This window comes from Anas acuta, chromosome 2, assembly GCF_963932015.1.
Source record: "Anas acuta chromosome 2, bAnaAcu1.1, whole genome shotgun sequence".
NCBI classification, from domain to species: domain Eukaryota; kingdom Metazoa; phylum Chordata; class Aves; order Anseriformes; family Anatidae; genus Anas; species Anas acuta.
The window spans coordinates 86182248-86194617 of record NC_088980.1 but is presented as its reverse complement, the minus strand read 5'-3'; the positions used below and the strand labels follow the sequence as shown (position 1 = coordinate 86194617).

Here is a 12370-nt window from a genome sequence, read left to right as displayed (position 1 = left end):
TAGCACTGACATGTGAAGACTGTAGCTAGTTTAGGTTAATTATTTATTGAGATGACATAAGTGAGATTTAAACAATATGCAAGCTTTATAGAATGTTTGAGCAATAGTTTGAAACATTTCTACAATCAAGGAAGAGAAATTCTCCAGTTAGAGATTCTGGTGGATTTAAACTTTGATACAACCCAGTGGTAAACTACACATGTGTTATTAGCACTTTTTGATTTCTAAGCAGCTTTTGGCATTCAGAATTACCTCTGTGACAGAGGTAGGTAAAGCTTATAATATAAGGAGTGAAATTAACATGTTAACAGATAATTTTCTACTTACTACGGCAAATTAATTTAATGTGAGTTCTGAAGAGTAGGCCAGCAGCTTCTAAACTATTTATTGGGCCTTCACTGTAACGTTAGTAGTAGTCAGTTGACAAGGAATGCGGACCCATGCAAATGGGTTACTAAAATATAACTACAGTTTTAATTCAGTCCATACTTCAAATTTTCCTTCCATTCAATGTCCCATAGGGCTTCCTATGAGGATGGAAAGGGCTGAGGGGGTGAAGATCCAGAACTAAGATTTGTGCAGGGGAGGAGACCAGTGGGGGGAATCTTTAAAACACTAGATATTGCTGTAGTTGTTCTTGAAAGAAAACTCAAGTCAATTGCTTGGACAGTCAGAAGCTTGAACAGTTAGGATTCCTGGCTGACTGTTTCAAAACTTGTCTTCATAAATGCATAATAATAGCTAAGTAATTAGGGAAGAAGTAGATTACATCTTCTGAAAGGATTCAGATACCTATAAATCTGGGAAGCATCTAGGATTACACATTTCCTTGCCATCACAATTCACAAATAAATGACAGTTCCTGTGAAATATTTAAGTATATGAAAAACTAGACATACATGTTTTTATCATACATATATTGATAATGTCTGGAAGAGGAAAGACTGTGGTTTCTCTAAGATGTTGCAAGCCAGACATCTGAAATGTGGAAGAAATTTCAACATTCTTGCATCAGAAATGACTAGAATCTTAAACCAGTAAATAAAAAAATGTTGATTTCATTGACTGTTCTTCTGTAAATAAATTGTATTTTGTTACAGTTACTTGCTTAGACAGAGAAGAAGACAACAGACTATGTCAGGACAGTGCTTGTGATGCATCTCATAGATTAAACAAGGTAAAGTAGATGGAGCAATAAAATGGCAACTAACATAATAAGCTAATAATAAGCTTAATAGTAAGTATAATATCAACATAAAATATGAAGTATACTTTAATAAATAAATCAATATAAAAGTTTTAGTGGATATAAATTTAATTAAAAATACAAATTTGGTTAAAATTGTCAATATCCTGTTGCCCTTATGGCTAAGGCAGATCACACTACTGCTCTGTATCAAGTCTGTTAAAGAGTATGAAAAGTAGCAAGACAATCAGGAATCTTTGAACATATGCTGTCTTATAAACACTAAACATGCTGTTTGTAATGGAGTGCCTTTCCATTATTTCAAAGTGATCTTATCAATAATCCGGTAAAATTTTAGCTGCTTGAAGATTTTTTTTTTTCTTCAGAATTTTGTCTCTTCCAGCAGAGAAACAGAAGCCAGTCTTTTGCTTACTAGGTTAACAACTGTTAATTCAGAGGTTCTTAATGGAGAAAGGAAAAAGAGAAAGGGAAGTACAGGAGGAAGATATGCCTTCTGCCATAGGAGGGGAAGGAAGCACCACTCCTATGAAGACAGGCTAAGAAAGTTGGGGTTGGGGTTGTTCAGCCTGGGGAAGAGAAGGCTCCAGAGAGACGCCATAGCAGTCTTCCAGTACCTGAAGGGGCCTACAGGAAAGCTGGGGAGGGACTGAATGTCAGGGAGTGTAGTGATAGGACAAGGGGGAATGGCTTTAAATTAAAAAAGGGTAGGTTTAGAGTAGATATAAGGAAGAAATTCTTCACTCAAAAGGTGTTGAGACACTGGAACAGGATTCCCAGAGAAACTGGGGATGAATGCCCCATCCCTGGAGGTGCTGAACACCAGGCTGGTTGTGGCTTTGTCCCTGCCCATGGCGAGTGAGTTGGAACTGGGTGATCTTTAAGGGCCCTTCCAACCCAAACCATTCTATGGTTCTATGATAAGTAAAGAGAAAGGAGTTGGCAAGAAGGGCCAGGTGTATGTTTGCTGAAGATATCTTGGAGAGATGAGTTGTTAGGAAACTGCTGTGAGGGACCTGTTGGAACATTGGAGATGAACACTGATGCTGTCATATTGAACCTTTGTGGCACTATTTGGCTGCTGCATCTTTGTACTGTCAGTCATTTTCCTGTCTTGTCTCTATATTTAGCTGTTCCCTAACACTCTTCCATAGAAAGCTAACACAGGTTTCATGTCAGAAACATGCTGATGAAGTCCCCTACTATCTATGGATTTAGGGCCTGATAGGTCATGTTTTAAAGAAATGATGGAGTGGATAAAAGAGCTTTTTTATTTTCCCACATTTTGAAGAAAATGTTGTGGTACATGGGTATATTCACCTACAACCTGGATTAAAGTGCTGTAGGGACATATAAAGGAGAGCTCAAGGCAATCTTGAAGAGTGTTTTTCAGAGGCCTTCTTCTAAGCAAATCCTTCACAGTATGCCCATTATAGGTGCTCCCTCTATTCAGTATAGTGTTGATTTGAACATTGGTCTGAAGCATCTCCCTCTTCCTCCCCATTGTCAAGAAATATGCATGAAAATCATCCTTTGGAATTCCACTGGAGGGGCAAGGGAGGCTAAAATATGCACTCCTCATTAAGCAGCTTTTTCCACTAGAAAGAAAAAAAATGAATCTGTGGGGAAAGATCATGGTCAAAGCTAATCTTTTTCATGCAGACAAGAAGATCAAAATAAGAGTGTATAAATAAATGTTTTTTTTTTTTTTTTTTTTTTTTTTTTTTTGTAATCTGTGTGTACTGAACTTTGCAAGCCTATTCAAGCTTTTTTCATTTTTCTGTTTAGCTTTCTATATATATGATTAATACCTGTATACAAATGAATCACTGTCCGGACATAAAGTATTGAGATTTCTTACTCCTAGACTTTGTCAGGTTGCTAATCAGGTCTATTTTTTGTTACAGATTTTATATCATTTATTCAGTTTAAATTTCACATTTTTAGTTTAAATACTATGAACTAAAATCTCTGATATTCTAATGTCATGCACCTAATAAGAAAGTAAAAAAAAACAATAAAAAAAAAATCAGAGAAAATAAGGATTTCTTAAAAATACACATTCCTTTTGGCTAGGGAGTTGGAGTAGATGAGACAGAGGAGAGTTCTCTTGTATCCTAATATTTCTGCGATTCTGTGCTGCTGGTTCTGCACTGATTGAAACAAATATTTATGCTATATAGGATCCTATTTGCGCAAATCTTTTTGAGTAACAGCATTATTCTTGTATGATTATGTTTGATTGATTTAATAATCTCTTTATCTAACTTTGTTGCAGGAGATTTATTTATTTATATATTTTTTTAATTTAAGAGAGATATCTAATATGGTTGGAAAGTATGAAATCTAATTGAACCTAAATAATAGTACCTGTGTAGGAGGGAAAGCTGCAAAACAATTGATGCTGAGCTACAGATGTTTAATACTGGCAAAATTACCATGGATTAGCTTTAAAAGTTGTATTTATACAATCGTGAAAACTTTCACATATATTACATTAATTGATCAAGGTTTATCTAAATTAAAAACAATGTATTCAAGAATATCAGATTATTCTCTTACCATTCCACCTACCTGCTACAAAGTAACATAGTAATATGTCCTTTAAATCCTAAATCATACCCACATTCTTCAGTCTTTATTTCTATTCTTGCCTCTTTGCATCAAAAACTCTGAAAAAAAAATTATTTGTTTCAATTTAGGCAAAATACCTCATAGAGAGATTTTTTAAGCAAGAAGCAGAAGTTAGGAAGAAGACTGCTGAACCGTTGCCTGAAATATACTACATTGAAGGTACTCTGCAAATGGTGTGGATTGATCGCTGCTATCCAGGATATGGAATGAATGCTCTAAGACATCCAGGCTGTCCAGAGTGTTGTGGTAAGTGACAAATTCATTATCACACAAGCATTAAATAGTTACATTGCTTTTTGCTCTGATTGAACAGAGCAAAAACATTTGCTATGTAATTTTATAAAATTGTTCTGCCCAACTGTTTTGGGCTGTGATCCTGACAAGTCTGTCAAGGTAGCCAATACGGGGTCAGGTTGGTACCTGGGTAAAACATTTGTAAAATCTTGTTAATTTAGACTTTAAGACAGACTCACAGTTTCTGTGGACTGACATAAATTAAAATTAATCAAATTAATTTCACACCTAGATACCAGTGGTCTTTTTCTTTTTTCTTTTTTGAGTTAACATAGAAAATATGCAACCTTATTAGATAGGTTTCAAGTACTGCTGTTCAGGTCAGGCAAAGAAGACAATTATGTTTTTCCTTAAATTTATAAAAGCAGGAATCTTAGTTAATGCTTTTATGTAATTACAAACTTAAATGCTCTGTTCCAGATCTGAGATGTGGAGATCTCGTTGAGAATAAAAGAATAATAAATTAGTAAATATTTGTGATTCATTTGGTATAAAGAAAAGGAAGGATTGATTGAATTCTGTTGATTTTATTCATAGGAGTCCTCAAATTAAAACAAGTGATAAACCTTTATCCTAGATGCTGAGGATCATAGTTCTGAAAAGTGGCTTTGCCAGATTACATTTCCCCTGGCAAAAGGTTATTCATATGATTCCCAGATATTGAAACTGAAGTCTCAAAGGAACATCAGAAGACAGACTTGTAGAGAATAAATCTGTTGTCAAGCTTTTGACAAGAAAAATTCCCTCCAGAGCTAAAAATGGTGAAAGAAACACTGGATTACATATCAAAGACAGTTTACAGCATGGACTACACTTTAAAAAGAAATATTAAGAACATGGAAGAAATTAGAAAACAGAAGGAGACAATTCTAAAATTGCAGGATATGGGAAATGCTTCTGTGTGCTATTGTTTTTCTCGTTTGTTGTCTCCACGAGAAAGAAAAATTTGTAGTCCATTTCTTCCAGAAAAAAATAATAATAATTATATATATATATATGGAAGGGCAAGATACAAGATATATATCAATTTCGTACATTTATTGCAATACAAGGTCCTGTTATACAAGGCATCATTGATTTCAAGGAAAGGTACACGAGAATCAATTTTAGAAAAGCATATCTTCTTTTTAGGATGATTTGTTATGTACAGACTGCAGTTTTGTTTTGGTCTTTCTAAGTCCATTCTTTCTTTAGTCCATACTAAACTAATTTATATTTCTTTTTCCTCAAAACGGAATTTTTGTCTTATCTCTGATGGCCATTTAACACTAGCAGTGAAAAATAATAGTGTTTTCCTAGCTGACATCCTTTTTTATACCTCCCTGCACTAGACAGAAATATTACATAGCTCTACACCAATTTTAGCCCAAGAAGCTGATTCCTGTTCAGCTGGGATCATAACAGACGTATCTTTGGCTGATACAGAGGCAAGATTTCACATCTGAGGTACCCAAGAATCTGAAAAAAACAGTCCTGAAACATGTCTATATACTACTTCCCATAGTTGTAGATGTCAGTCTACCAGCGTGCTCAAACATACATTCTTTTCCTTTGTTGGCCTCTTGGTAAAATTAATCTTTTCCTTTCCCAGAATCCAAAACACCCTATCATAGGCACTATAAATGAAAGGGTCCTCTGCTAGTCTATCAGTCTATCATTCTACCTCAAAGCAAGATATCAGCTTCGATTATTCCTGACAGATGTGTCTTGCGTGATCTTGAAAACCTCAGAGGACAGACTTCACAGACTCCACAGGACATACAACTCAGTACTCAAAATCATCACTACTGGAAAGCTTTTCTCTCAGGAATGTTTGTAATTTCCCTTGATATAGTTTATACCTGCTGCTTCTTGTTATGTCTCAGTGAATCTGGAAACAATTTTGTCAACCCTATCTTTGCAACAGCTTTTGTACATCCTTAGCAGACTGACCGTTTTCTTCTTCTGACACTGTCTTCATTGAACTAAGTTCAGTCTCTTGGGTCATATTTTGGGTCATGTTTTGGATTATGACCTCTACAAGTTCTCTACGTTTCTTTCCTATACCTCAGACTTCATGAGTAGTTTTCCAAAGACATGCTAACATGGGAGAGTGTGTACCTTACATACATGGTTAGTACTACTCATTGTGACTGTCTCTTTTTTTCAGCAATATGAAATGGATTCATAATCAATTGTGATTTGCTACAATCCCTAAATCTGTTACAAAAAAAAAAAAAAAAAAGAGAAAACAAAATATTTTCCTGTTATTTTTCATAGTGGGAGAGCTTTTTCTAAAACATGCACTTACTCATGGAAACATTTTGATAAATGCATTTCCGTGAAAAAACAGCAGAGTTCAACTTCTCAGGTTATCCAGTAATTTCCTGTGTTGTTACAGGGACCAGCTCATGTAATCCAGTTAAAACATTTTAAGATCTATTTTAGAACATTTTGGGGGCTTTAATATCTGTTGTTACTCTTGTTTTTTAGTTAAGAAGATTCAGCTTTTAATCTAAATTCATGGAAAGTTTATATTCATTTGCTCTGATGTAGAGACTGCCCTTTAGCTTACTCAGATTTTTTTTTTTCTTCCCTTATTTTATAATTGGAACATGGCAACCACTTTCTATCTGCTTTTGTAAGAATCTGAATTTGACAAACCATCTTCCATGCCCCGTTTTAAGTTTAATTTTCTTGCACAGGGATGACTAGAATTTAACAGGGTATTTCAGATGAGCTCTTCCTAGTGCCTTTTACATCATCAGTGCTTTTATTTGGTCCAAAGAACTTCTGACAATCTTTTTAGTGAAAAAAATAGTAAAATTTGTCTTAATAGCAAGCTAATGAGTAATCCCTTTACCAGTTCCTCTCCAACTCTTATTTTTCTTTTAAGCATCATTCAATACTCCTTTTTTTTTTTTTTTAATTTTCATTCAAATCATAGTTTTCTGCAATTTATTACTACATTATTATTATGTTTAAGTCTGATCAGCTGCTCTATAGTTTCAATGATTCTTTTTCCCTTTTCTGACAATTTTATCATACTATCTTACTTACCAGTCATAGGTTAGCACCAGTGATATTTTACCACCACAGATACATTGAAAACCTCAGATAATTGTGTTACCCTTTCATATGCTAATTCTGTTTTGGAATATGAAAACAGATGTTTCTAGTCTCCTGGTCTCAACATGGATGTGACAGAATTGGAAATGTTATGGCATAGGCTCATGGAGAAATAAAAAAAATAAAAAAAAATAAAAATGTATATCCTCTGTAGGATTCATAAGGAAAAACCTGCTCAAGTTCTGATACATCAAAATAACTGGATTTTAGTTTCACTGTTCTGTAGCCTCTATTATTTTTATAATACCTAATTTCATGTCATGCTTTACTAGTCCTGGTTCCTCCATGTCGTTACGTAGTGCTCTGTGCACAATGAATCATTTATTTTACACTGCCATCATAGAATTTATGCACTAAACATAACCATAACACTTAACTGCATTATCTACCAGTCCAAATCTCCTGTATTAGATCTTGCTTTCACTTTCTTCCCCATGCTTCACTCTAACATTCTTTTATACAACATTATGTCATCATTCATTTTTTTCCCATTTGCTTTTATATTAAAATGACATTAAATCAAGATATTGCTTCACCTTCTATACCATTTTTCTAGTTTAAATCTCATTCTGATTTAGTCAATTAAACATGTTAACCTGATTAGTCACTGGATGATGTATCTATCTCTAGAGAAAACTGTTTGGCAAAACACACTGGTGGTGAAACATATCAAAACCTTGCTCATCAGGTACCAAACAAATGATTTTGTAGAGGCAATGACTTAGAGAGAAATTTCTACTGAATACTAATTCAATTTAGTCTCCTGCCTTTGCAAAAGTGTCTTGAACCGTTTTTCTGCTTTCAAAGCCCTTTTTATATTAAATATTCCACAGTATTCCAGGACAATTTAATTAAATATTTAGTTATCAGATAGATGAGAAAGAAAGTTTATAGGATACAAGAACAAATTAAGATGTTATGGGTTTTTCAGTGTGTGTGAATTGGCAAGTATATAAATTATGCTATAAAGATAAAATATTTTGCTTGGATGTTTATACTTTCAAAGCAATGGTTATACCAATAGGAGTTTTTTGTCGCTGAAAAAGATTGAAAGTATACCAATTAGTTTTCATCAGCTGGCTAAGTAAGTTACAGGCCGCCTTGCTAAGGTTCCTTTCTCCTTTTCATGCTTTTCCCTAGGTAGCAGATTACAGTACTGAGAAATTATAGAAGTAATAGTCATTGTAATAGAATTCCACCTCGCTCCCATTAAACTGAAAATTTTGAAGAATTTACTAGAAGTGTATCTATAATCTTAAATAAAAAGCATATAGTTATTTCTCTGGTACTCAAGCAGAGGAATATGCTTACATGTACTTGTAAAGCTTTCTATTTGCTGTAAAGCCATCTTGGTCTGCCTGTACTCATGTACTAAAGATGCAAGGTGTTGATGTCATCTGCAAAGGAACCTTTCTTGCTTACATTTCATAAGACCTCTAAAGCCCTCTCCAGTCAATAACAGTGGCAAAGAATGCTAGGCAAGATAATAACAGCCCACTGAGGATCAAGTGAATCCTGCCAGACTCAACAAACGAAGGTAAACCAAATACTGAAAATCCTGCTGAAAGTTTGTGCATTAGTGACTAAGAATTCATTATTAAGCCAGGCAAAACCAAATACCCAGGTAAACACAGACTCTGCAAAAGGAAGGAAGGTCTTAAATACCTTTGCATACTGAATACTAATGCTGTTCATTTAAGATCTTTCCTGAAGAAAGGCTAACATTGCCAAATTGACCTATGATTCAAGATAGTTGCAGCCAAATAGCTCAAATTCTGCTTTTATCAGCTAGCAGAATGCTGGGGAAAAATATTTTTTTCAAATAGATAAAGATACATCTTAAACATTTCAGATGTAAACAATTTTGTATTAATGCCATTTAAATTCCTTCATTTTTTTTTGTGTCCGTATAGTTATCTGCAGCCCAGGATCATACAATCCTAGTAATGGAATTCACTGTCTTCACTGCGACAAAAGTTTGAAATATGGAGCAACAAAGTGCTAGTGGTTGAGGGATTGGCAGTGTTGCAATAGCTCTTATGTATTTTAATGTGGTAATATTAATAAATATTTTTACATGTGTACAGTTTGTTTTGGTTACATCAATAGGATACACTTGTTTTTAGGAAATAATGATTAATCTGCACATTGTTAAAATATATTTGGTCGTATCGCTTAGGTCTACTTCGTTTTAAGGTCTTTGTAATTATCTACTAGGTTAATACCAGTAAAGATGATTAACTATTTAAATCACAAGAGGAAAATTTAAAAGGTAGAGCTATTTTTTTGTGGTTAGTGCTCTGCTGGTAGGCCTCATCTCCTTTTGACAGAGCCTAGCATAAGATTTCTGTGCTGTATCTTTGTCTGCCAGTTCATTCAGTCTGGATAGGAGGATTGCAGCAAACAGCTCAGGGTGTACATTCACACTCTGAGGTCAGGAAAGTTGTGGTGTAGCCCCAAGTGCAAAAATATCCCCCAGACTTTCTTTCCATCTGATGTATAATGCTAGTAGTGACCTCTTAGTAACTTCACCACAAAGAAAATAAATTTTTACTTAGGTCATTCATCTGTTCTGCCTTTAAGGGCACCACTCTGAGCGTAACACTTTTGCTCTGACCTGAAGAAAACAAACAGTAATGTAAAATACCACAATGCTTTTTATGACACGCATTACTTTTACATGACTGTCAAGAATTAGTAAGTGGTTTACTCAATGTGTTTCTTGTCATTGTCATTCATTAGTAGCTTCATTTAAGTTGGTATTCCATAACAGAACTGTTAAAAATCCCATTTATACCTGTTTCCCTTTATGTCTGGCAATGAGCTAGATCTGTAGGTCATTTTTAGCTCTTTGTCATCTAAAAATGGGATTTGCAGGTATTTTTGTTTTCAAGAACAAGTATGAACTACAGGTTTAAATATGTACATCTTCAGGTATTGTAGTCTCAAAAAAGGACTAAAAAAGTTCCATGCTACTTTTAAGAAATAATTTTTAAATACAGCATATCATGTAAAGATGCTAAAAAGATATAAAGATATTGAAGATGTAAAGCATCCCACTAATAAACTGTTTACGTGACAGAGTGTGAAGCTCCACGTATATTTTGATGTGGACGTGAAAAATGAAACCAACACATTTAAAGTAACTAGTATGACTATGATTTGCTTTTCCAGTTTGAGTGAACTACAGTAAATTTTATATAAAACAGACACAACTAAGGCATTTGGAAAATGGAAAAAAAAAAACATTAATAGGATTCTACAGTGACACTTTAATGCTTAAACATTAGTATAAACAGCATAACTAGCAGAATATATAAAATAGCTATTTTTATCAAATGCCATTTGAAAACAAATAGCTGGGAAAGAGCACGTTTAAAAAACAGCAGTTAGTTAGGAAATTAAACTCTATTTAACTGTAATCCACAGAATGACTGAAGGCCACCCATTCCTTATTTTCATTTGGTAATTAGAAATAAACAGACCACAAATGGGAAGGGTCGTTACATTAGGTTGAAGCACTGCACATCCATCCGTATGTTATCTCCATAATTTCCCAATCATGACAGCACTAAATTAGTTAGCATTAGTTTGAATTACTAATGGCTAGAGAGAAAGCATGTTATGCAGTATTGTCTTTGCAAAAATATGGACTTTGTTTTCACAAAAAAAAGCCCACAACATAACAAGTAATAAAAGCACATGGAGCTCCCTACAGCATGGGCAGCAAATTAATTTGAGAACTACCTTCTCAAATGAATGCTGCTTTTTTAAGGCAATAGAAATATAAATTAAGCAGCATTTTGACATTTTTATATATTTACCTTTCTATTGCACATCAGAAACAGAAAGCTCTGGTTGGCTTTCCAGCAATCTCCAACCATTCCAACAAGTAAAGATATTCATAGAATTGTATCTGTACTTTGAGGGAGAATAACAAAAATGATGTGCTTTTTAATCGGGGCAATATATAGACTAAATTTGACTTTTTTCACTAAGCATACATTTATGCATTTTAGCAGAGCACAGAAACGATATCTTTTGGTCCTCCCTATAAGTGATATTCAATTTAATTTCCAAAGTTCACACACCCTTTATGACTTGCTGGAAAAAAAGTAAAGTAAGTGGTGATATGGGTTTGACTTTAGCTCTGCCTGTTATGAAGAAAAGCACTTGAAACGATCTTTATGAAAGTTCTCTCTCATTCAATGGTTGCAGTCAAGTTCAGATGCTTTATTATACCTGTATTCTGTGGAACAAACCCTGATCTCAGTTAACAGTATTGACCCAGACGTCTAAATTACTCTTGATTTATGCTGTCTTAAGAAAAGAATTTTCATTTGCCAATGTATACATGCTGTATATATACAAATATACATCTCTCATCGCTAAAATATTTTAAGTTTACTCTCATGTATGGTTGGGGACAGAAAAAAGAAATTTCTTTGCATATAAAGCCATGAAAAAAAAGTTGTACTTGTTTTTCTATTCTCAGAATTATTGAATGTAAAACCTACTTTCATTTCATCATATTACATCTGCTATATGTTTGCTGTGTTTCCATATTGTCTACGAACTGATATATGTATTCCTATTTTCAAATCTTTCCATTAATTCACGTCTTTCCAACAAGGTAAAATCTGTGCATGCAGAAATACTTGGCACACTCCACTTTTCAAGATGTTTCTGCAGTTTGTACAAAATCTGCAGCAGTGCTCTATAATTTGCTGAAACTGGGGTGCTTACTGTTATACGTGGTATTTTTCCCCTTTTGCAAAAGAAACATGAAGTAGGCTATCATCCTGAGCTCTAAATTGACAAGAAGATTACTGACCCCATATAAGCTGCAAACTTAACGTTTACCATGGATACATTGTGGACATTTACTAACTTGCTATTCCATTACTATATTCTGCCTATTCTTTTCAACAATAGCTTTTTTATGCAATGTATTTATTAATAATAAAGGTCTTTTTAAAAGCAGAAAACTTATGCATTACAAAAATAGCATTGCTATTAGCTAATAACATGAAAATAACCTGATATGAATATAACAGCATTTCTGGTAAGTTGTCAGTTGATTGTTTTTAAACAGTAGCTTTTGTGGTGCTAATTATGTAAATGTTATTC

At 34.0% G+C, this 12370-nt stretch overlaps 1 protein-coding gene across 1 annotated transcript in view; it reads left to right on the top strand.

Annotated features, from left to right (window-relative positions):
- ZPBP (zona pellucida binding protein) overlaps nt 1-11261 on the top strand; it is a 29698-nt gene extending 18437 nt beyond the window's left edge. Inside the window, exons 6-8 of the mRNA XM_068672821.1 lie at nt 1101-1177; nt 3907-4084; nt 9154-11261. Of these exons, the coding sequence (XP_068528922.1) occupies nt 1101-1177; nt 3907-4084; nt 9154-9245 (347 nt within the window). The 3' untranslated portion in view covers nt 9246-11261. The remainder of the gene's footprint in view (nt 1-1100; nt 1178-3906; nt 4085-9153) is intronic.
- Nucleotides 11262-12370: the final 1109 nt, after the last annotated feature.